The 23,692-nt window shown below is 60.8% G+C and overlaps 4 protein-coding genes across 11 annotated transcripts; 2 read left to right on the forward strand and 2 right to left on the reverse strand.

Annotated features, from left to right (window-relative positions):
- Positions 1-216: 216 nt before the first annotated feature.
- LOC129509904 (RING finger protein 224) lies at positions 217-1,967 on the reverse strand. Its single transcript, XM_055325818.1, has one exon. It carries the CDS (start codon positions 1,516-1,518, stop codon positions 910-912), a length of 609 nt encoding a protein of 202 aa, XP_055181793.1. The 5' UTR covers positions 1,519-1,967; the 3' UTR covers positions 217-909.
- Positions 1,968-2,378: 411 nt separating this feature from the next.
- NDOR1 (NADPH dependent diflavin oxidoreductase 1) lies at positions 2,379-11,227 on the reverse strand. 8 transcript variants are annotated; one of them, XM_055325752.1, is made up of 14 exons: positions 11,001-11,227; positions 10,648-10,725; positions 6,766-6,863; positions 5,550-5,648; positions 5,363-5,464; positions 5,076-5,285; positions 4,723-4,844; positions 4,338-4,558; positions 4,129-4,236; positions 3,795-3,909; positions 3,516-3,662; positions 3,318-3,436; positions 3,149-3,243; positions 2,379-3,064 (listed from the first exon to the last, which is right to left on the reverse strand). In XM_055325752.1, the coding sequence occupies exons 1-14, from the start codon at positions 11,133-11,135 to the stop codon at positions 2,920-2,922; spliced, it is 1,794 nt and encodes a 597-aa protein (XP_055181727.1). In that variant the 5' UTR covers positions 11,136-11,227; the 3' UTR covers positions 2,379-2,919. The 8 variants fall into 8 exon arrangements, with proteins under 8 accessions (XP_055181727.1, XP_055181779.1, XP_055181767.1 ...); XM_055325804.1 differs by lacking the exon at positions 11,001-11,227 and adding an exon at positions 7,606-7,711 and having other exon boundaries at positions 10,648-10,827; XM_055325792.1 differs by lacking the exon at positions 11,001-11,227 and adding an exon at positions 7,606-8,463 and having other exon boundaries at positions 10,648-10,827.
- An 18-nt stretch (positions 11,228-11,245) lies between these two features.
- TMEM203 (transmembrane protein 203) lies at positions 11,246-12,830 on the forward strand. Its single transcript, XM_055325829.1, has one exon. It carries the CDS (start codon positions 11,507-11,509, stop codon positions 11,915-11,917), a length of 411 nt encoding a protein of 136 aa, XP_055181804.1. The 5' UTR covers positions 11,246-11,506; the 3' UTR covers positions 11,918-12,830.
- A 2,381-nt stretch (positions 12,831-15,211) lies between these two features.
- On the forward strand, positions 15,212-23,434 carry TPRN (taperin). The gene is given in 5 exon segments (XM_055336956.1): positions 15,212-15,559; positions 15,561-17,087; positions 22,389-22,638; positions 22,719-22,825; positions 22,958-23,434. Coding segments are annotated over 5 exon segments (2,241 nt in total). The 5' UTR covers positions 15,212-15,265; the 3' UTR covers positions 23,021-23,434.
- The last annotated feature ends 258 nt before the right edge of the window (positions 23,435-23,692 follow it).

Here is a 23,692-nt window from a genome sequence, read left to right on the forward strand (position 1 = left end):
GGATGTGGGGGCAGCTGGATGGGGGACACCAGGCCCCTGGTTCCCCAGACCCTCTGAAGTTGAATGGGAATGGCCTTTGGGCCAGACTGAGCCAGGGTTGAGATAGGCTGGCTGAGATCGTAGTGGGGTGGGAGGATCCCATGGCGGAGTGGGGGAGGGAAGGGTTGGGGAGAGCCACAGGGCATCGAGGAGGCGCGTAGACATGACAAGAGCATGGAGGGATGTCTCCGTAGCAGCTGTCTATTGAGAGCCATCCCTCGTTCTAGGTACAGCACTCTGCACGTTGCCAACAAGCCCCAAAGGTTGTACAGATGTCCTTTAGATAAAGGCCCTGGGCTCAATGCCATGAGGTTACAGGGTACTCAGTTCTATGCTGTCCAACTCCGAGGCCTAGCTGGACCCTTGTCCTAGTAGTTCAGGGGCATGGGCTGGATGCCCGACAGCCAGGGGCCATCACCTTCAGTCTGACCCAGTCAGTGAGGAAGCTGTGGCCCGAGCTTGCATAGCAGCGGCCCCGCCCCTGCAGCCCTGACCTTCAGGGAACACACTGGCCCTTATCTGGAACGTGACAGCATTCACTTTCGTGTCCATTGTGTCCCTCTTGCAAACAGGCCACGTCGGGCAAGGGGACGGGAGGAGAGCATGAAGCTTGTGTATCAAGGGGTGCATAGGGCCCAGTTGCAGGCTTCCTCCAGCACTGCCCGTGGGCACCAGTAGTTAGTGTCTGGGCGGCAGGTGGTTTGAAGTCTCTGGCTCCGTCAGAGGCTGAACACAGGCTCCTGGCCCCAGGCCTGGGTCTGGATTGAAGGCTAGTGCCCGGCCCCACCGTGGGCTTTATAGTTTGGTCATCAGTCCTCAGGGCTAGCATGGGTCTCCCGGTCTGTTGGCAGCAGGTGTGACAGGCCCTGCTCAGTGGCCAGAGCGGTCCAGCAGCATCAAGAGCAGCCCCAGCAGCATGAGTGGCGTGAAGATGAGCAACAGGCCCAGGAGCTCCAGGGCTAGCAGGCCCAGCAGTACTAGGCGGCGGGTGCAGGGCCCTCGTTCCCGCAAGGCCCAGAGCCGGGCACCCAGCCAGGGCGGGCAGGGTAGGAAGGGAAGGCAGCCCTGGCCGCCCACAGGCCCTGCCAGGAAGCGTAGCCGGTAGCGGTGCTCTAGGGAGGCCCAGGGCCCAGGGCCCCGGTGGGGAGGAGCAGGGGGTGTAGGGGGCCGTGGGCCCTGAGGCCCATCTGCCCACAGCAGTTCCTCCTGCAGCTGGCAGATTTCCCACTCAGGCATGGGCGTCTTCTGGCGACACAGTGGGCAGCACACCTGGCCCTGGTGGGCACTGGAGGCTGTGCCTAGCAGCTGGTGCAGGCAGCCCACACACAGGCCATGGCCACAGTTGAGCAGAGCCAGGTGGTGCTCATCGGGCCCATAGGGCTCTGTGCAGATGGGGCATTCCTCCTCCCCCAACTCCCCTGCCTGCTCCCCATCCTCCTCTTCCCCTACTTGCCCAGCCCAGGGGCAGGCAGTGGCCATGGCTGTGGCCCCCAGCAGGGGCTCACTGTCTAGAGCCCCAGCACCCTGGGGGTTCCCAAGAACCGTGCTGTCTAACTCTTTGTCTGCCAGCACTTGGCACAGGGAGGCCAGGCATCCAGGGCCCAGAGGGGCTGCAGCAGGGCTGGTGAGGCCAGAGCTGAGGTCATGGGGGCCATAAGTGGGGGCCCTGGGGCAGGAATCCAGATTCGTGGGTGGGGTCCCCAGGGTGGCGACCAGGGTGGTTGGAGCTGTGAAGGTCAGTGTGGCCCTCTGGGCACGAGCAGAGTCTGGCACTGACCTGGAGGCAGCCGCAGCCTGGTCCCAGCTCCTGCCTCACCTGGGAAAGTCCACGTTACTTGGACCCCAGCGCTGGTGGGAGTTCTGGGCAGCTCCTGTGTCCACGGGTGCCCACGGATGCTGTCTCCACTGAATTTGCCCCCGCCCACCTATGTTCCTCACTGACGATGGACTCCTGGGAGCTGCCTTGTGGGTAAACCAGCCTGCCTGACTCCTCCTACAGGAATTCCCCTGAGGACAATGAAGGCCCCTCCCAGGGGTGGGATGACTGGGGCCTGCTGCCGCCTTCCCTCACCATTGGGGCAGCTACTGGGTGAGGAGTGAAGGCCTGGTCAGGACTGGCCCTTCCTCCCCGGGCCCACTTATGGCCACCCCCTGCTCCATAGAGCTGGGGCACTGCGTGTATACGATGTGGGCAAACAGCTGGCCTCACGGTAGAATCACACCCCTGAGTACTGATGGGAGCAGAGATGGCCGAGCATGGCTGGCTGTGCCCATCTGGGCGTGCTGTGTGCCCACCCACCCCGAGGCACCAAGGCGCTCACAAGGAAGAGGTCAGAAACTGCCACGCAGAGCCCACAATTTATTACTGAGGCTTTCCAAGATGGAGGCAGGGAGAGCCTGTGCTGGCTGGGGGCCTCCTCCCCCTGGGGCTCTGGTCCTTGCTGACCTCCAGCCTGAGCCCAAGCCATGCACTTTGTGGCAGGGCACACAGATGTGGCACAGGGTGACTGGGAACCTGTGGTCTCCTAAGGCAAAGAGCGGTGGCGTGTGGCACTCCTCAAGACCCCGTCCCACCTCCTAAGGCTCCCCAGGCTCCCGGGTCCTTTCTCAGCCACTGTCCTGTGCAGGGGGGAACCCAGGGACTACCCTGACCAGGACCCAAGTTGGGGCCAGTGGGAAAGGCAAGAGGTAGGCTGGAACCCTGGACAGGGGCAGGGTCGGGTGGTGAATGGGCAGTGGTGTGTCAGGGCTGAGTAGAGGACCCCAGGTTGACTGGAGAGCGAGGCTGCACAGGGGACAAGTTGGGAGGTGATGGTGCCCCCCCCCCCCCCCCCGGCAGGGAGCAGTGGCTAGAGTGGCTGAGGTCAGCAGGAAAACTCTTCAGGCCCACGTCTCACTCTGGAAGCGCAGTGTCCGCTGGAGTCTGGCAAGGTAGTTAGCGGCATCAGGGCCAGAGAGCCCCCCCTCCTCCTGGAAGACGGACGCTAGGGCTTCCGACACATCTGCTGGCATGCACTTGGCGTTGCTGGAGGGACAGGCCAGATGGGCTCAGTGTGGCTGGGACCCCCCTTAGGGCTGGCTCCCACCCCACCCAGCAGCCCAAGCTCACCCTGCCAGATAGAAGTAGGCGCCCTGGCGGTCCAGCAGGTCCCACACCAATGGCCCGAGCTCGCGGAGCCGGTGCTGCACATATATCTTCCGCTCCTATGGGGAGGTGGCAGGGCATTGGAGGTGGAGGTGACACTGCATCCTGGCCCCTGCCCTCCCAGCATACTCACCTGCTCCCGGGAGAAGGCTGTGAAGAGCATCAGGCAGCCCTTCCTCTCCAGCTGCAGCCACTCCGCCTCCCAGTAGAAGTCCTGGTCCCGCCAGCGGCAGCCAAAGAACAAAAAGTTTCCTAGGGGAACACAAGGTGGCCTCAAGGCTTGGCCAAGTCAGCCCCAGCTGCCATCCTGCCCTGGGTCCTGCATGCTCACCAGTCTGATCCCGGGCCACTCGTTCCTGGATGGCTGCTCGGAAAGGGGCCACGCCGGTGCCAGGGCCCACCATAATGACAGGTGTGTCTGGGGTCTCTGGGAAGGTCAGGCCCCCCGGCCGCACCCACAGGGGCACATAGACAGGTCCTGCGGCAGGAGATGGGAGGCATGAAAAGGCTCCAAGGACCAGGCACCAGCCCAGGACTGGCCATGGTACACGGGAGAGCAGAGGCCCGGGACCCAGTCCTCCATCCCCTCCCTCCTGAAAGCAGGGGTCACCTTGCCCAGGATCCAGAGACGCCAGCCAGGAGGAGCAGAGGCCCCGGCGAGGCTCCTTGAGGCGGGTCTGGTACTGTACCACAGCCACGAGGATCTGCAGCCTCAAGGGGTGAGCCTGGGGGAGGGGATGGTGGGTGCCCTGCTCCACTGGGCCATCCCTGCCAGCCACCCAAGCTCCAGGTTCCACCCACTTCACTCTGGGGTGGTCCCAGATGAGGAGTAGATGTTGAGGGCGACCCCCTGACCTATACACCATGCCCAGCAGCCTAGCCCAGCAGTCCCAGGCCTCACACCCCTGAGACTGGCCCTGGGTGCTGTCCCCACAGGCCCTCACCAGCAGAGAAGAGGCGATGGAGAAGGCCCGTGGGCGGATCAGGGGGATGAGGTCCAGGAGGTAGTCTGCAGGGATGGCTCCTGCCGTGTGCGGGAAGTCACACAACACCTGGGCAGAGATAGCCTTAAGTGGGCTGTGGCCAGCATGGCCACACAAGGCTGAGACTCAGGGCCCTGGGCCTGCCCGCACCTGCCCACACTTGCTCACACCTCCAGGATGGTCCTTCGAGGCCGGTTGCAGTACGAATACAGCTCCTCCTGACCTTGGGGGGAACTGAGCTGCAGCAGCTTCTCCCGCTCCAGCTCATGGGGAGACAGACAGGCCAGGAGCTCGAAGAAGGAGCGGCGGGGCACGCTGGCAATGTCCAGGTAGTGGGCCACCAGGTGCCTCACCGAGCAGGGCTGGGGGAGTTGTGCAGGGCAGGGTACGCCTGTAGGAGGTGGCAGGGACATGGGCAGGGCTGGGCATGCCTGCAGGCCACTGGGCCCCGACCCTCGAACTCCCCTGGCCCTGGGCGCCCCCCGCAAGCCCTCGGGGACTTACCTGGCCCTCGGGCCCCCTCCATCCCTTCCTCCACTCCTCCCCAGGGCTCACCTGGCTCCCGGGGCTGCAGGGTGAAGTACTGGTCAGGGTCCAGGCCCAGTGCCTGGCAGAACCGCCAGAGGTCGCTGGCCCGGTTCTTGGGCTGGATTAGCACCACATCACCTGCTGTAAAGCTGTGTGGGAAAGCCACTGGGAAGAGTGAGAGAGGAGAGGGCAGAGCACGGAGTTCCTGGGGTGGCTGCACAGGGAAGGATGGTGGGGCTGGGGGTCCCTGGATGCAGAGTCTCCCTGCTGCCTGACCCGCACCCCTCTACCCTGCTGGCCGCACTCTCTCCAGCTTTGGGGGAGGACCAGCCAAGCCCCTGGCCATGGCCTCCAGCCCCCCGGCATCTCAGGCCCCTCACCTGAGCCCGGACCCCGTGATGTCAAACTCGATCAGCCGAACATCTTGGAAGTGTGAGGGGCCAGTGACCCTCTGGTTGGTGACCATGGGTGCCAGGAAGGGCTGCTGCTCTGAAGGGGGGCCTTGAGGATCTGTGCTAGCCCCATGCTGCTCCTCAGAGCACATCCTGGGGGCCTCCAGAAGGAAGTGCAGGCTGAACGTGGAGGGCAAACTGTGGAGAGGGCACACTGGGTCAGGCCGTCAGCTCCGCAGCCGGGCCGCTCTGCTGCGCGTGTGGCCCACACTCACGGGACTCCGGTGGGGATCACGCCAAGGTCAGGGGGCACGGGGTACAGCCACAGCACCTTCTCCCACAGATCGTGCAGCCAGGGGTCCACAGCTGCATCAGGCCTGGGGAGAAAGCACGTGTGCACTAGCCCATGGGGCCCTGTTTGTGGCTGGACCCCACAGGAGGGCACCCCCTCATCCCACTCACCCCAGCTCGTGCTGGTCATCGCCCAGGCACAGAGGCAGGAGGGCACTGCCCCCAAGCTGCAGCAGCCGACGGTACAGCTTCTTGGCCACAAAGTTGAACCTTGGGGTGGGGGGTAGGGGGGAGAGAAAGGCTTGGGCAGGCTGCATCCCTGGGCTGGAGGACAGTGAAGGGGAGGCAGCCCACGCCAGATCCTGGGCCTTGCAAGACAGCTCCTCCCAGGGACCGTGGTCAGCAAGAGGGCTCCCACCCACCCTCGGGCCTGTGTGCATACCAAGCATGTGTGCGTACCAAGCATGTGTCTCTGTGGGGCACAGAACAAAACTCCCCAGGAGAGGTGTCACACTACCACCCATTCCCTGTCCTCCTCCCGCTGGCCTGGCTTTGTAGGTGGTGGCCCCTGCGCCAGACCTGATGACACACATACCCCCGTTGCTTCAAGAAATCACACAAAGGGGATCCCTGGGTGGCGCAGCGGTTTGGCGCCTGCCTTTGGCCCAGGGCGCGATCCTAGAGACCCAGGATCGAATCCCACATCGGGCTCCCGGTGCATGGAGCCTGCTTCTCCCTCTGCCTATGTCTCTGCGCCTCTCTCTCTCTCTCCCTCTGTGACTATCATAAATAAATAAATTTAAAAAATTAAAAAAAAAAAAAAAGAAATCACACAAAGCAAGACTACTCTTTGCTTAGAACGTAGATTTGTCCTGAAAATTGGAGAGAAAACAAAGCCGAGGTGGCCACACAACCACACCCAGGGATGTAGCGGTGGTGGGGGACGGGGGGTCCTTTTGTGCTCCTGGCTGGTCCCCACTGCATGCTCTCTGTGCCCTTGGTAAGCCCAAGTATCTCCTGGCTACATGAACGTAAACGTGGGCAAAGAGCCAGTCGGCCTTTGCTGCCCCAGGTCACATGTCCTCTGATGCTGCATGAGACCCCAGACACCCAGCTCCAGACATCACCTCCTGCTCTGGAAGGCACCTTGGGTCCACTCCTGAGTTTGGGCCGCACTTTGCCGGCCTGCCAGCCATCTATGCTCTGCCTACCCTGCAAACCCCGATGCTCCCTGGTGGTCCCCTCAGAAGCAGGATGCACAGCCCGGCCACGGCCCAAGGTCTAGCAAAAGCCCCGGGGCTGAGTCACCTGTCCCTCTACCAAAACGCTTTGTGCTCAAGCCCAAGGCCAGGCCTTGCAGGCCAGAAGCTCTCCCACCCCTACTCACTTGGCATAAGAGGAGTCCCCGAGGCCCAAGACAGCGAAGTCCATCTGACAGAGGGAGGTTGATGGCAGGTTCTTCCGGAATATGAACCTCCAGAAGTTCTACAGCCAGAAGAAACCAAGTTAGAGGCGGCGGCACCACTGGGGTCCCAGGTTGGGGTAGAAAATTGTAAATAAGAAAGTTGCGGGCAGCCCTGGTGGCGCAGCGGTTTAACGCCGCCTGCAGCCTGGGGTGTGATCCTGGAGACCCGGGATCGAGTCCCGCAGGGGCACCTGGATGGCTCAGTCAGTTGAGTGTCTGATGGTTTCAGCTCAGGTTGTGATCTCAGGGTCATGGAATCGAGCCCCACACCATGCTGAGCTTGAGTCTGCCTAAGTCTCTCTCTCTCTCAAATAAATAAATCTTAAGAAAGCAAGCAAGCAAGCTGTCCTATAGAACGTGGCGCTCCACCCCTCCCTGGGCTGGGAGAGAAGGCTGCGGAGTTGATGCGGGGAAGCCACCATTGACACCTGTCCCACAGCTCTCCCCTCCCTGGGGTGGGGGAAGTATCAGCTCCTGCTTGGGTCTCCCCAAGGGATGGCCTCCGCCTTCACACTGAGTCCTGTGTCCTGAAGGCCATCAGCTCCTCTGAGGCCCTAGTCTCACCCCATAGGTGGGAGGTGGTTTCTCTCCTGGCCTTTAGTCCCCACCAGGCAGTGTTGCACTTGCTGCTTTCCCCCCAAGTCACCGTGCTGGCTGAAGACCTCTAGCTGTGCCCTTCCCCAGGGCACTGTCACCCCCACACATCTGGCCATCCTTGAGGCCTTATCCCCAGTCCCCCAAAGTCACAGCCCGGTGCCTGACCTTTCCACCCAGGGGCCCTCACGGAGCACGTCCTAGGCGGCGCTGGGCCCCAGCCTCCGACGCACTTTTCCAACACGGTTCTCCATCACCTTCAGCCCGTGACAACCTGAGTGCCATTCAGGACATTAGCTGTACACCGCCTCCTCTCTGCTTTAGATCTCTATAGACAGGGGCCCTGTCGGGGTGCTGCTTTGCCCCCTCGCCACCCTAGGACTGTGCTGCTTCAGCCACCGCTGGGGACACTTGCCCCCCCTCCACGGACCCCTGCACACTCCCCCTGCAGAGGCCCAGTGATGGTACTTCCCACCACTCTTCAGCCGCAAATGCCCAGGTCCACCCTTCACAGTGACTGGCAGGTTGCTTCCACAGGGAGCTGCCTTCCCAAGGAGCTTGAGGCCTTGCCCCAAGCCGGTCCAGCCAGGCCACTGGTGCCGAGAAGCCAGTGTCCCTGTGTCCTGCTCTGTCCCCAAGAGCTGCAAGCCAGCACATCGTGCCTTGGCTGGAGCCTTCCCTTATAGGTGGGCCCCTCCCGCCCCAGGATGATCTCTCCCCACTCCATGGCCCACATGTGAAGGTTACAGTTCTGAAAATGATCTCGGGGTTTTGTTTTGATCTCGGGGTTTTGATTTGATTTGTTTCCTAGAACATTTTTTTACCAGACTTGCCAGGATGTTTCAACGTCACTCTCATCTTTTCAAATTTTCCCAAGCATTTCCTCTGCTTCTGGTTTCATGCTGTTTTGTGTTCTTGTCCCATGGATGCCAAGTTCTGGGGGGCCTGCTCCGTCCCTGCTCCCCCAGGTTATATCTGGGTTTCTTGCAGTGATGTCTTTCTGAGGCTGTGGTGGTTCTTTGTGGCCTATTTGTAGTTAAGAAGTTGACGGGAAACCATGAGCTCAGGCCTGTCACCCACATAGATCTTCCAGCCAGGATCCTGCCGGGTCTTCCACTCTGGTGACTTCCTTTCCCTACAGAGGGGTCCCCTCTGTGCAGCTGGTCACTAAACCGGGTCTTCAGCAGGCGTCATGCCCCCTCCTCCATGTCCCTGGGACCTCAGTCTGCAGCTTCTCCAAGGAGCCTCCAGGCCCTGCTCTGGTTGGGGAGGGCCCCCTGCTGACCACTCCCATGGTGGTGTCTATGCCTGCAGTCATCCGGGGATGACCTTCGCCCCCTCCTGCTGACATCCAGCCTGTACCCCAGCCCAGCTCACCTCAGCAAACTCTGTCTCCTTTCCCCTCCCAGGCCCTGTGTCCTGGGCACCCACCCTTCACCCTTGTCTGATCCCCTCACATTTGCCTCCTCTCCTGTGCCTCTTCCTGTCTAGGGAGACCCCTCCTGACTGTGCTAGGGTCTCAGCCCCAGGTGTCCTACTCTGTCCCTACAGTGACCTTGCTCTTTAATCTTAAGCCTCTGGCTGCCCCCGGGCTCTGCACCTCCCCTCCCAGTATATAACAGCTCTCTCTTATCTTAGTAATACTTTCTTTCCAACCCCTTAGCCCCATTCACAGCCAGAATCTTTTTTTTTTTTTTTTTTTTGGTAAGTTCCACACTGGGCATGGAGCTTGAATTCAAGACCCTGAGGCTGTGACCTCAGCTGAGATCAAGTTGGATGCCTAATGGACTGAGTCCGCCAGGCACCAGTTGGTTCAATGCAGATTTTCTACACTCACTCACTGGTTGAGCCTGTGACCCTCTTCACTCCCTGTGAGTTGCTGAAACTGTTTTCCCCACGGTCACGATCACAGTCCCTTTGTTGATAAACCCGACTAGTGCCGCTCATGCCTTCTCTCACTTCATTTCTGTGCAGATTTGGGTGCTGCAAACCTTCTTCTCACAAGTCACTTCTGTGCCCCTGACCCTCTTGACTGTGTGGGGGCCGCTTTCCTGCCCTGTCCTCCTCCACCTCTCACAGCCTTGGTGCTCAGGGCACCTTGTCCCAGGAGAAGGTGTGTCCTGGCTCACGCCTCACCCAAGATCCTTGCTAGATCTCCACACGAACCCTGCATCTCCACCTGGACAACTTCTAGCACTTGGCCTTCCTGGTCCCTCTGTGCACGGAACTGCCATCCATTCTGGTCCTCCAGCCTGAACCTGATTCCATGCTCTCTGGGTTCTACCTAACATCTTAGGAACACATCTATTTTTCCACGGCCTGACATCATCCTGGCTCAGGCCACCAGCCTACTGCCCGCAGGGTGCATTCTCTGGGGTTCTTGCTCTCCTGTACCCTGCCCTCCCCATTAGCAAGTGGCAGTTTTGCTGGAATACAAATGTGCCTGAATCACACAGTGGATTGCATGGCTCCTCACCTCGAGTCGTCCACCTTACTGTGGCTGCTGGGCTGCTTGGGGCCAGGCCTGGCCTCCTGCGTCCCTTCTCTCCTCCCACCGTCGTGCTCTCCTTGGCACTGTCACACTGAAATGCTTCCTGGTCTTCCCAGACGTAGTCTTTCTCCTCTGCACAGGCCAGCCCCACTTCCCCCTCAAGTCTTAGCCCTACAAGCCTTCCTTCCAGAAAGCTCTCCCTAAGGCCCCAGGTTGGGCTAGAAAGTTTGTATTAATGCCCCATGGCATCTGGCACTTTCCCTGGCAGCATGTATCTCCTAGTATCGTAACTGCCTGTGAAAGTTGTTGCTTTTGCTCTATTGTGAGCTCCACGAGGACAGAAATAGGTTCATGGCTGGATGCCCAGCCCTAGATCACGCTTGGAATACAGTGTCTGCTCAAGAATGTTGAAGGAACTGAAGAATGTTCTGGTAAAGTCCTGGTTTTGAAATACACACATAGACCACCTGATCCATACACAGCCCTGGAGAAAATATTAAAGGTTAAAATGCAGAAGAAGGCTACTTGGTGCCCGTGAAGAGTTTATTAGAGAGGACAGCTAAAGCCTCCAGCTCCACCCCAGGACACCCTTCCACATTCAAAGCTGACAGCACCTATGGGAGGGCAACTGTTTATTGTGCTTATGGGACACTCAGGCAACGAAAGGACAGTGAGGGTCCAGGGCAGCAATCTGAGCTCCACGAAGGAGCCAGCCTTACCTTCATGTTGTCGGGGGGTTCTCCTTGGCCTGCAGTTGCACAAACAAATACCACCAGGGGCTCATTAATCAGATTCACCTCAATGAAAAGACACACGTGTAAGGCCTCAGGCTGTAAGGACCAGGCCCCCTCGCTGCCACTCAGGCTGCTGGAGCAAGAGGCCTAAACCTGCTCGGTCAGGGTCCACCCTCACACCCCCCACCCCCCACCCCACCCCCGCCCACTCGTCGCCGACCCCGGCTTCCCGCGCCCTAGGTCCACCATGAAGGCAGGGCCCGCTGTCGGCTAGGATGCGGCGCCCTGACGCCCCAGGCCAGCTGGGTCTGCACGCCGGGGCCGCGGGGGGCCCTCACCACCGAGTACGAGTCCAGGGCCTGCACGCGGCAGTCGAGCCGCCGGCGCCGAGCGTCGCGGCCCAGCCTCTCAGCCACATCCTGAGCCGTGCCGGTCTGGCTGCCGAAGAGCACCAGAAGCCCCGGGCTCGGCATCTGGGCGCGCCCGGAGAGCCCTGTACCCGGGAACTCAAACGGCCAGCAGGTCCCGCCAGCCCCGGCAGCCGGGATCCGCGGGGACTTCCGACTTCTGGTGGCGTCCGGAAGTGACGCACTCAGGACGCGCCCCCTGGGCATGGCGTCCGAGAAAGGCTGGCGTCCGTTAGCGGCCGGTACTGGGTCCCGGACCGGGGCCGGGGTGTTGGCGCCACGCCAGGGCCGAAGGCGGGGACAGGCAGAACCACTCGCTGTGTCCTGCTCGCCGCAGCAGCGACGGCGGCAGGTGCCGGCGAGGCCCGCGGGGAGAGGAGGAGCAGTTCCGTGGGTGAGACGCTCGGCCGGGCCGCGGCCCGCGCTAAACCGGCGCGATGCTCTTCTCCCTCCGGGAGCTGGTGCAGTGGCTGGGCTTCGCCACCTTCGAGATCTTCGTGCACCTGCTGGCCCTGTTGGTGTTCTCTGTGCTGCTGGCGCTGCGGGTGGACGGCCTGGCCCCTGGCCTCTCGTGGTGGAACGTGTTCGTGCCCTTCTTTGCCGCTGATGGGCTCAGCACCTACTTCACAACCATCGTGTCTGTACGCCTCTTCCAGGACGGAGAGAAGCGGTTGGCTGTGCTCCGCCTCTTCTGGGTCCTCACGGTTCTTAGCCTCAAGTTTGTCTTCGAGATGTTGTTGTGCCAGAAGCTGGTAGAACAGACTCGGGAGCTCTGGTTTGGCTTGATCACGTCTCCGGTCTTCATTCTTCTGCAGCTGCTCATGATCCGTGCCTGTAGGGTCAACTAACCTCGCAGAAAGGCGGGAGAAAGAACTCTGGATAGCTTGGATGCTGAACCCCGAGCTGAGGCCCTAAAGGGGCCTTCCACCGTACCAAAGGAGAAGTCTGGGTCTGAAAGCAAAGCCAGCTGCTGCTCTGGCGAGTGCTCAATTTTCTCTATACCAATCGTCTAAAATTGTTCCCTCAGCAAAGCTAAAAAGAGCAGCCTTGATCCTTAAAATGTATTTCTTGTTATTTCATGTTTTGAATAGGTAATCGCGAGTTGAGATCCTGAGAAGGACCCCACACCAGACATTACAGAATTCCTTTGACAGTTGGAAGCTACATATACTTAAAATGTCCTGATGGGCTCAGAGTATTTCCCTGGATCTTGGGGAAGTACTCCATATGCAAAAGCTGCAAAGCTGGATTTGGGGATTTCCTCTGCCCAGCAGCACTAACCCAAGAGCTCACTGCCCCATCTATCCAGACAAGACTTACCTAGATGCTTGAGCTCTAAAAAATGTAAACAAGCTTGTGTCTCCTCCCCTGAGCCACTGGGGAGGATGGCCCCTTCTTCATTCCAGCCCAGGCAGACAGGAGTATGTTGAATAAGCGTGATTGGGACCCTATTTGGAGATCTGTTGCCTGAAGGAACTTTGCTTATAAAGCACTGCTTGGCTTCTATCCCAGCCGATTGCATTGTCCACAACCTTTCAACCACCTTGTGGCCAGCACTGTTAGCACACCTGAGACAGATTTAGGCCTCCCTAAAAAAGGGACTAGAGGAACAGCTCTGATGCTCCTAGGCTGGGACCCACAAATGGTCTTGGCCCACGGTTGGGGGCCTGGAGCCTTTTTTTTCCCCCTAGGGTCTTTAATGCCAGTTAGGTGCCAAATGAGAATGTCTGAGATAAAAATAAAATAAGAATGTTTTGCTGAGATGTGTAGTGGTTGCCTGACCTCTTGAGGGTGAAATCCGATGAATGCTGAATGTTCCCCCCATGCATCACGTAGCTGGTTCCAGAGTTGATTGTAGGAGACTGGAATGCACTAGAACTTCACTGGTGGGTGGGGGCGTTCCCTCAGAGAAGCTTGTCTTCCTTCCTGGGGAGCTGAGGTGAAGCAGCATAGGGTTGAGGACCTGTTGAATAGTTTGTGTGACTTCAGAACCTTGTCTTCCTGCCAGTGTATGGTCTTTATAGGCTGTGCTGTAGAGCAGGGGTCACAAACTATGGCCTGAGGCATGTTTTTGTACTGCCCATTTGCTGAGAGTGATTTTTACATTTTCAAGGGGTTATAAAAATGAAGAGCGTGTGACAATGTAAATATGGTCTGCAGTGTGCAGGGTCATTCAAAGTTGGCCTTTTGGGTCAGATCATTTTTTGATGGGTGGGGAGGGGAGTGCTGTTCTGAGCATAGTATAAACGTTTAATAGTGTCTCTGGCCTGTACTCACTAGATGCCAGTAGCACCCCTCGCTTGTGACAACCAGAAGTGTCTCCATACATTAGTAAGTCTGGGGAATGAAACTGTCCCTGGTGAGACTCGCTAAGATAAAATGTTTACTGTCTGGCCTTTTACAGAACAGATTTGCAGACCTTTATTTTAGTGAAGCAGCTTTGTGACCCTCTGCCTAAAATGGATACTGCATGCCTGGGATGCTTGAGTTGGAGACTGGTCTGGTTTGTCCCATAGCCACAGTGTTTTCTGCCCAGGATTGGCATAATTTGTGTCAAAGTCTGATAGAAGCTCAATATTGTAAGTGGATTTTCTTTTCTTTTCTCTTTTTAAAAATTTACTTATGTAATCCTTACAGCCATATCAGGGCTCAAACTCAGGACTCTGAGGTCAAGAGTCCCATGCTTTTCTGAGCCAGTTAGGTGCCCCGAGAGTGGGTTTTCTTCTAATGTTACTTTTATTTTTAAGGATTTTATTTATTCATGAGAAAGAGAGGGAAAGAGGCAGAGACACAGGCAGAAGCAGGCTTCTCGCAGGGAGCCTGATGTGGGACTCAATCCCTGGACCCCCAGGGATCATGCCCTGAGCCGAAGGGAGACGCCCAACCTCTAAGTCACCCAGGCACGCCCCGCCTCTAATGTTACTTTCATGCTTTGTTGTGTACTGTTTTATTCTGTAGTTCACAATTGAGTGATACTGTTGCTATAGAAGTGATGAGCATAAGCAAGCTTAGTGTCCCTTGGAGAGGCTGAATGCAGTTTATTTTCTCAGCTTAACAGAGTGGAAAGGAGTAGGTCAGTATGAAAAGTGGTGGTAGTGCTGACCACCTTGGGACCCAGAAGCTGAGAAAGGCACCCCAGGTTGAAACCTGTCCCCATCTACACAGAGCCCTGGTGTCCTTGGAGCGAGTGCCATGACTGAGCAAGTGCTGAGTGCAGGGCAGGTGAGGGAAAAGCAGTGTCCTCCCCCCCCCAATTTCTCCCTTGGCTCTGCTGTGCCTCAAACAGTGTTGTGGATGCTGTGCAGCCCTCAACTGGGAGTGAGCTTTTTCATGGCATGTGGGCAAGGAAGCCGAACCCTTAAGGTCCCTGGCACCCCTACTAGCCTTTGGATGGGGGAAGTAGTGTGGGGAGGCAACAGGGTGTAATGCCCAGCCTGCGTTGGAGAGCTGTGTGCGAGGACCTTTCCCTGTACCTCCTCACAGCTCCTGTACTCCTGTCCCTGCTCCGTGGGCCCTGAAGTGTGGGCTGGGGCAAAGTGTGGGCTGGGGCTTCTCCCACTGGCGGGCGCCACGGAGTGAGGTCTGCGGCTGGCAAAAGCTAGGGGTGCCGGAGAAACCAATTCCTCACACAGGGTGGGGCGCCACCATTGGCCAAGTCTTGCAGGGGACCTAGGAGCACAGGTGGATAGTCCCTGAACCAGCGGGGACAACTTTCCCGCCCTGGGCAGGCCCTTCTCTCACTGAGTTCTGAGCGTAAGGAGCAGACGGACTGGCTACTGGCATGACGAGCAGGGACCGAACCCAGCTAAAGTCACCCACCAAGCTAGGCCCGGGGGGGGGGGGGGGGGGGGGGGGATGTTCCGGCGGGGACTGACGGTCTGGAACCCCCCCACAGGGCTCTGCCCTCCGGCCTCCGTCAGGCCAATGGCGCAGAGGCGGAAGTGTGGCCACCAATGAGCCGCGCGGGGGCCGGGGGCGTGCCCCGGAGGGCCTTCCCCAATGGGAACCGGTTCTCGTGACCGGCGGTCTCCGGCGAGGCCCCGGCTGCAGTAGGTGGAGCCCCGGGCGCGGGGCGGGTCCGAGCCGGCCCCGCCCCCAGGGACGGCGCTCGGGGGGCGTGGCCGCGGCGCGAAGGCCGGAGGCAGGCGGCGACTGCAGTTCCCGGCGCGCGTTGCCTCTGGCGCCCGCTCCGCAGCATGGCTGGCCTCGGGCGGCCGGGCCCGGGGCCCCGCGCTGCGCTGCCCGCCTGGAAGCGGGAGATCTTGGAGCGGAAGCGCGCCAAGCTGGCCGCCTTAGCCGGCGGCGCGGCGCCGGAGACCGGGGCCGAGGCGGGCGTGGCGGAGCCCTCGGGGCCGGCGGCCGAGCGGCTGGTGCTGGCCGAGAGCCTGGGCCCGCTGCGCGAGAACCCATTCATGCGTCTGGAGTCGGAGCGGCGGCGCGGGGCGCGGCGCGGCGGGGGGTGCGGGGCCGGCGGGGGCGCGGCCGGTGCCGCAGCTGCTCGAACTGTACCGCCGTGTGCCCGGCGTGCGCACCTTCCACGCCGACAACATCCTCATCATCGAGTCGGCTCCCGGCTTCCCGCCCGCCAGCCCAGGTGCGGGCCCCGGCCCAGCCGCCCGCATCCGCGCCGCCGAGGTGCTGGTGTACGAGGCACCGCCGCCGCCCGGGCGCGTCAGCCGCCTGCTCCAGAAGTTCGACGCCCCGGCCGCGCCGCCTCGCCGGGGGAGCCCAGAGGACGGACGCCCCCCGCCCCCGCCTCAGCCGCCTCCGGCGCCGCCCGCTCGGGGCCCGGCCACCCCGCGCGTGGGCGAGCGCGCCGCCTGCTTCGAGCGCCGCGGTCCAGGGCCCAGGGCTCGGCGCGGCGACTTCCTGCAGAAGACCGGCAGCAACTCCTTCACCGTCCACCCTCGGGGCCTGCACCACAGCGCTGGCCCTCACCCACCCGGCAACGGGCCTGCCGCCCCCGAGGCCCGAGCCGGCGCTGCCAACGGCCTCGCGGGCTCCGCACCTGGGCCGGGCAAATGGAAGCCAAAGGTGGAGTCGGGGGAACCCCCGGTCCATCCGTCCCCCAGCCCTGGGACCCCCAGTGCCACTCCAGCTGCGTCCCTGGCCTTGCCCACGTCCAACCCTGCTAGTGCCACTCCCAGCCAGCGCCAGTGGGTCGCCGCAGCCACCAGCACCAATGACTCCTTTGAGATAAGGCCAGCCTGCAAGCCAGACATGGATAGGATCCCTGCCGGGGACCTCCAGGCCCGGGCCCTGGCCAGCCTTCGCATGAACTCTCGAAACTCCTTTGTGTTCATCCCTAAGCGCAAGGCCTCTGCGCAACCCTCTCTTGAAGGGAGGCAGGCCCGGGGGCTGCCAGAGAGAGAGGTTGACTGGGCCTCCCAAAGCCTGGAGCTCGAAGCCCAGCTGGTGCCTGAAAGGGATAATGTGCCTGCGGGAGGGAGGAGCCCCTTGGGGGTCGAGGAAGGGGCCTGCCCCAGGCCAGCTACTGCCCTCATAGACCAGGCTGTTAGGCGGCAGAGGCTGTCCTCACCATCCCTGTGTCTGTCAGCTGCTGCCGAAGCTAAGCCTGCCCAGGGCCTTGGGGTTCCCAGCTTGGCCAAGAACAGCAGGGAGCCTGGGAGGCCAGGGTTGCCTGTTACCTTCATTGATGAGGTGGACTCGGACGACGAGGTCCCCCAAGAAGCCAAACTGCCCTGCTCAGGAGCTGGTGGGCCTCCTTGGTATCACGGGCACTCCCCTGGGGCTGGACAGCCGTCAGGGCTCCAACCGAGAAGTGGGAACACCTTCACCGTGGTGCCCAAGAGGAAGCCAGGGCCCCTGCAAGCTAATGGGGAGCCTGGGCCACAGGAAGCTGTGGAGGAGGAGGCAGGCCATCCAGCAGACTCCCCAGCCACCCCCGGGACTGCCCTGAAGAAGCGCTATCCCACCGTGCATGAGATTGAGGTGATTGGTGGCTACCTGGCTCTAGAGAAGTCCTGCCTCACCAAGGCTGGCTCCTCGAGAAAGAAGGTTCGTGAGGGGAGCAGGGGGGAGATCCATTGGCTGGGAGGGAGAGAAGAATGAACGGTCACAGGGCTGTCAGAGGGCTGTGGGTCTAGCATGTGCCTGGTTCCTAGGACACCTGGCTTGGCTGGAGGATGGCTTAGGGGATGGCTTCTATGTGGACCAGAGAAGTCCCTGGACTGGGTGGACAAGCAAGCTCCAAGAGGGGCTGAGCTGCAGCAGTGGGGTGAGGGGGCTGGTCTAGGCTCCCATACAGCCCTAATGAACCACAAGGGACAGCTTGCTTAAGATATACTTCAGAAGGCTGGGGGAGAGGGTCAGTCCAGCTAGCACCACAGCTGCCTTTTTGTTCTTGCAGCTCCATCTGGAATTGGTGGGGCAGAACTGTCTCCTCGTGGGTCTAGCTGGGAGAAATAGTTCCGGGCCTGTTGGTTCCACCCTGGCCCTGGCTCTGAGAGTGTAGCCTGGCCTGGTCCCCTGGAGTCCTGGCCCACAAGGGTGGCAGGTGCTGAGGACAGAAGTGGGAAGGCACAGGATGCCTCCTGATTTGGGTGTGGTCATATCCCTACCCCACTGTCGGCCTAGGGGTGCAATACTGGGAACCACTTAGTGGGGGCCTCTCAACTTCCCAGAAGGCATTCTGGCCTGGAGCTCAGTCAGCTATGACTGGCTTTATGCAAGTGTTATTGAACTCCAAGCGTGTGTCAGGCCTGGGGTGTGATGCTGGAAACAGTGAGAGACCCAGGTGCAGGACCAGGAGCCCTGCTGGAGCCTTAATCCCCAGCTGCCCAGTGGCCTAGAACCCTCTGGGTACAAGAAAACGTTCCTCATATTCTTCCTGGTCATCGCAGCACCTGTGTCCGGCCCAGGGGCAAATTCCAAGGCCAGCCCCAATGACCCCCACCAGTGGGCATCAGGCGGATGTGCCTTCCCTTGCAACTGAGATGGCATGTAATAGGCTTCTCCGTTGGCTCACCATGGAAGCTACTTTTGCCACTACCCTCAGTTTCGTTGGGGCGGTTGGGGTGGTGATGTGCTTTGTGTGGCTGAAGCCCCCTTCATTGGGGCCTGTTAGTTGTCTAATCATGTGAGCCCCCTCCTTCCTCTCTTTGCGTGGGTTGGCCTTGATCTGCCCTTTCCCCGAGTGTCATCGCCCCCCTCCTGCCAGCTCCATCTGCTCAGACAGGCGTCCACGCCCAACTGCCTTGGTATTTCCGGTGGACCTAACTGGCCTGCCTGACCTTGGCTCATCCTTTCTTTAGTGCTATGGGCCACCACCCTCCCACCCTTGCTCCTGCTATGATCATCAGCCCCACCTCCCCACTCCCTGACTGTTGGTTCTGAACTGGGAAGCAGTGTCTTTCTATGCTGGCCCCGAGAAGTGGAAGTGATAACAGCCCTCCACTTTGTAGATGAGGAACCTGCAGGACCTCATGAGCTTGGGGCTCTGAGAATCGACTGCTACTTTCTGTTCGGGGGAGCCTGTGCTCCTCCCTCCCCCAGCTGGGGAGAGCCGTGGGGGTCATTATGGCAGGGTTGAGGTGAGAAGGGCAGCTGGGGAGGGGGTGAGGGGTGCAGCTCAGACCAACCTGGCCCTGGTCTCTGTGCTAGCCTGGGGTGAGAAGGGCAGGAGAAAGTGATGGGAAGAGGCAGGCCCTTCCTGGGGAGCGGGGGAGGGGTGCAGCTCAGACCAACCTGGCCCTGGTCTCTGTGCCAGCCTGAGGGAGCTGGGGGTCCAGATGGATTTCCTGGCAAGGCCTGGTGGCCTAGCTAGGGCCCTGCCTGAGCGGTGCCACCTATTGGAGGTGTCTCCTGGCTGGTGAGCGCTGCCCCACCCCCTGTACCAGCTGCCCTGCCCACGAAAAGCCAGAACGCATGTTGCGCGGGATGAGGCCTGCCCTTCAGAGCAATCTGCTGGCTTGGGCTGTGCCCTGTGCTTTGTTCCCTGGGCATCACTCCTGCCAGTCCTCACCCTCACCCAGACCACTGCAGCCAGACTCCCGCTCAGCCCCCTCCTGACGGGGACTCAGTAGACTGTCAATTCAGCAGGACCTTGGGGCTGCCGCTCACCTTGACCCCCGCACGCTCGCCGGCCAGGGTAGTGGTGGGAGGTGGTGGGGCCTTTCCCCAGGGGCAGGTGAGGGATGGCTCTCCCGGGCAGTGGGATTCAGGGCAGCCTGACCCTGAACTGGCAGGTCAGTGTAGGCTGTCAAGCCCTTGTTGGGCCTTGGGGGGCGATAACCCTGTCCAGGTGTAGGGGCACCCAGCCAGACCGGGGTGGGGGGTGCCCCACGTGGTTGTGTCTTGGCAGAATCGCAGGTGTCCTCTCTGTCCGTCCCTGACAATGCCACGGTGGCTGGGGGCACTATCCCGTGCCCTCCTCACCTGCCTCCCACAGGGTTGCTGGGCTGGTGTCATGGGTCTCTCACCTTTGTGAGGTGCCACCTGGCCAGGCTCCGGCTCGTCTGGTGACTCCCGCCCCTCCCTTTTGCCCTCCTCCCCTGATGGTCTTCTGCCCAGCCTGAGTGTGTCAGTGTCCCCAGAGCTCTACCTGTGACACCCTAGGCCGTCTGCCCTCACCTTGGTATAAGTGCCACCCCAACACCCCAGTTGTGCTGCCGGGCTCAGCCTTCAGCCTCACTGCGGTTCTCAGATCTGTGGTACAGCTGCCCTCAGGAGCCTCTGCTTCCACATCTGGCCTTCTGACCACAGGCATGGAGCCCTGCACACTCCTGCCTCCCAGGGGTCCTCTGCCCTCCCCTCCTACCCTCCCTCCCCACTGCCCCAGCTCCTCCTGAGGTGCCTCCCTCCGGAAGGTGGACTTTCTAAAGCCAGATGCCACTGGAGCAGGCCTGGATCCTGCCCCACTTAGCTTCCCCACTGGCAGAGAGGCTGCCCTGGGCTGCTGCTGCTCTTGATCTGGGGCTTTGGCAACAGCTGTGTGGAGTGGACCTGTTGTCCCCCAGAGTGCAGACTGAGTGGGGGATGGGAGGAGGCAGGTGTGAGCCAGGAGTGAGAGCAGGGCGGGCGCTCACAGCCAGCGGGGGTGGGTTGAACCCAGCTCCCAGAGTAGAGTCCAGAGTGGACGCCCTCCAGTAACCCAAGCTGGGTGTGCGCGGGTAGGGCAGGGTGAGGGGGGCAAAGGGCCTGTGGGAGCTGGGAGGTGTGCCAAGCCAGGAACCACCTGCCACTACACTTGGCGCAGCGGGCAAAGTCCCCTGGAGCCAGGTGTGTGCAAGTGTCGGCCCCCCAACCATGCCCGGCTCATCTGCCCCCGGGTCTAGAGGCGGCCACTCCATTTGTCACAGGGTGTCCTGTGACCCAGAAACCTGCAGCTCCAGAAACCTGTGCCCCCACCCCCAGGCTGTACAGTGTGGAGACTGAAGAGGTGGGATGTGGCCCCAGCCCGGGGCCCCAGCTGGGTGCAGACAGTGGCCTGTGAGCACCACCCCACCCCTGCCTGGGCAGGCCGTGCCAGGCTCAGTGTCCGTCTGGTGTGTGCCCAGCCCCCTCGTTCTTCCCGCTAGGAGCTGGTCATGTGGACTAATGAGGGCATGCTAATCCGGCTGGGCCCTGGCAGCTGGCCCTTCCTGTCTTCAGTGCTGGGGGATGGGCCTGGAGGGCTCAGGGTCGTTGAGGACAAGCCAGTACCCAGGGCTGATGGAAAGCCCTGTTCAGTGTAGGGCCTGGGGGCAGGGGCGAGGGGGGAGGCGTGCTGTGGGGGCAGGGCAGGTGGAGGGACCTGTGCCTTTGCCCTTCCTGTGGCAGGGACAGGTACTCTGCTCTTGCTTTTGCCTTACTCAGGTGGTCTGCACCTGTGTCCTCCTGTCCGTGACCACTGTGTGCGCAGCAGTTGGGATGAGGCCTGGGCCTGAGCTGTGCCCAGCAGAGTCTGTGTGTGAGCCACACTGAGATGGGGAAGCCAGGAGTAAGGTAGCTGGGTGGGGATGCCCTTGGCCATGTGTGCACTTGTGGCTGTGGGAGAAGTGTGATAGGGTGACCTGAGCATGTGCTCTTGCTTCTGGACACTGGCTCAGCCTGGCATTGCCCCCTGAAGCCCGTGCTGGGGGTCCCTCTGCTGTCCCTGGGCCCCATGGTTCTTTGCCAGGGGGCCCAGCTCCTGACTCCAGCTCCTTCCAGGGGAGGAGAGGGAACCTGAGCTGGCCACTGGTGTCCTGTGCTCAGGAGTTTAATGTTTCGAGCTCCCGTAGGGCTGCTCCCATCTGCTGCAGGCTGGTGGCTCTCATATTCATTACCAACCTGCCGGGCCTGGCTGAGTCCTGCCGGGCGAGCCTGGTGGGCCTGGAACTCTTGCAGGGAGTGGAGTCCTAGGTCAGGGAGGGTGAGGGTCCAGCTTCAGTGACCCTGCTTCCTCTCAAACCCAGCAGCTTGGTCTGGGCCCTGAGGCTGTTGGGAGAGGAGAGGATCTACTCAGGCATGAAATTCTGCAGCCTGCGGAGGGGGCAGCATGGACAAGGGCCAGATGGGTGGTTCAGGTGGCAGGGTAGGCTCAGCACAAGCCCCTCTGGGTGCAGCTTTGCTCTGATTCCAACTAATCTTTTTTTTTTTTTTTTTTGATTCCAACTAATCTGTGAAATAGGGGGCTTGGATATGCCAGCCCCCCTGCTTTGTCACCTCCTGCAAGCCCCAGGGGCCCGGCCTTGGGTGTGCTGGTCCTTGCCTAGTAGCGAGGTCATACTGTACGGGCGGCATCATTCAGGTGGCTAGCAAGCCAAGGTGTGAACCAAGACCTGGAGGGAGGCCCCAGCCAGTAACAGGAACTGCTGGTAGCAGGGAAGGCAGGGTCTCCAAGTATGTGGGTGCCCCCACAGTAGTTTCACCTGAACCCTGCTCCTGGTGGAGGGTGACCAGGTGGGAGGAGATGTGGCTGGTGCTCTCCTGTGAAGGCAGTCCTTCTATGGGAGCTGCCATAGAAGCTTCTGGAGACCCTGAGACTTTGGGCTCCTGCTGCTGGCTGCGGTCTGGTCCCTGGGAGAGGTAGGTAACTGTGGGTGACTTGACCCTGGGCCTGGATGGGGCCTGGGATGCAGGTGTTTGGACACACTGGGTTGCCGTGGGCATCCAGACCCAATCTTCTGGTGTCCCTCTGGCCATGTGCCTGCAGGGTCCAGGTAAGGGCACTGTCTGTTGAGGGCTGGCTCCCGCAGGGTTGGTGGCACGTTCTGCTATGTGCCAGGGCCTCGAGTCCTCTCCTGTGTTCTTTGGGGTCCCTGCCTGGCTCAGCCCGGCTCAAGTGCTGCTGGTGGCCCAGCAGCAGGACCCCGCTGATGTGCCTCCTGCCCGCAGATGAAGATCTCCTTCAATGACAAGCGACTGCAGACCACGTTTGAGTACCCTCCTGAGAACTCCCTGGTGCAGGAGGAGTCTGAGGCCCAGGAGGAGGCGGAGGAGGAGGAGGAGGAAGAGGAAGAGGAAGAGGAGTTGTCCAGCTCAGATGGGGCAGCAGTGGAAAAGCCCTTTGCGCTCTTCCTGCCCCGGGCCACTTTTGTGAACAGTGTGGGGCCTGAGAGCCCTCGCCTGCCGGACGGCAGCTCAGGTGAGTACCCGTCTGTGGGAACAGGTGGCCCAGTGGGTAGCCTGGGCCGCACATCCACACACGTGCCTCTTGGCTCGCAGGCCTGTCCAGCTACACTCCAAAGCATTCCGTGGCCTTTAATAAATGGCAGGAGCAGACGCTGGAGCAGGCTCCACGTGAGGTAGAGCCCACACCAAAGGAGGTCATGGTGAGCAGGGGTGGGGTGGGGTGGGGTGGGGTGGGGTGGGATGGAAGGGCAAGTTCCCGAGGGATGGGGCAGGGGGGGTTCTCTAATGCCTGGGTGAGCCCCACGGGCGTTCTCTGTGTTCTTCTCTCCCAGCTCACCCCGGCCAGTCACAATGATCTCTCAGACTTCCGTAGTGAGCCAGCTCTCTACTTCTGACCCCGGCCCCGCCAGGATGGCCAAGGCTGAGCCCTGGGAACCGGGCAGTGCCCAGGAGCCCTGCCCTTGTGCTGCAACCCCCTTCTGCCCTGCCATACCCCACCCTCCTTTCCTGGGGTCTCACAACTGTGCTAGTGCTCGGCCTGAGCCTAGGGCACGGGGGCACTCCTGATGCTCTTGGGGGTGGCCCTGATTTGGGGGCACTGCCTGTGGAGGGTGGACAGGGTCCTGCTGGACACCACGCCCAGTATTGTCCGGTATCTGTGAGGGTCTAGCTTGGCTGCCTGTCCTCTGGGAACTCCAGTCCTTCCAGCCCACACCCCCAACAGCCGACCTCAGCCCACCCCCTTTGTGATGAATGGCAAGTCTTTTCTTGCCTTTGATGATGGACTCAATAAATAGCACTGGACGAGGCGCCTCTGCCTTCCGTGTGGTCCTTGGCCTGAGCAGCAGGGAGCAGGGGTGGGGTCTATGGGGCTCCATTAAGGCCCTGGCAGCAGGGAGGAGGGGACAGGAGGCTGCCTAGGACGTCTGCCCCTCCACATTGCAGTCCTGGTGGTCCAGGTGTTCAGTCTCGCAGCCCCACTCGCCCTGCTTCCCATCCCAGCACCCTCTTGTCAGGGAGAGGGACCTTCCCGTAGCACTTCGTCTTTGGGGCTGCCCTGTCCCATC

This window comes from Nyctereutes procyonoides, unplaced genomic scaffold (genome assembly GCF_905146905.1).
Source record: "Nyctereutes procyonoides isolate TBG_1078 unplaced genomic scaffold, NYPRO_anot_genome, whole genome shotgun sequence".
Lineage (NCBI taxonomy): Eukaryota > Metazoa > Chordata > Mammalia > Carnivora > Canidae > Nyctereutes > Nyctereutes procyonoides.

What these genes read in the sequence shown, in the direction of transcription:
- LOC129509904 (XM_055325818.1), bottom strand. Translation starts at nt 1,518, where the DNA reads ATGGCCACTGCCTGCCCCTGGGCTGGGCAAGTAGGGGAAGAGGAGGAT.
- NDOR1 (XM_055325752.1), bottom strand. Translation starts at nt 11,135, where the DNA reads ATGCCGAGCCCGGGGCTTCTGGTGCTCTTCGGCAGCCAGACCGGCACG. An exon ending in ATCACGGGGTCCGGGCTCAG is followed by an intron (nt 4,845 to 5,075) that starts GTGAGGGGCCTG and finishes TTTCCCACACAG; the next exon opens with CTTTACAGCAGGTGATGTGG. An exon ending in CCATCGCCTCTTCTCTGCTG is followed by an intron (nt 3,910 to 4,128) that starts GTGAGGGCCTGT and finishes CCCCTCCCCCAG; the next exon opens with GCTCACCCCTTGAGGCTGCA.
- TMEM203 (XM_055325829.1), top strand. Translation starts at nt 11,507, where the DNA reads ATGCTCTTCTCCCTCCGGGAGCTGGTGCAGTGGCTGGGCTTCGCCACC.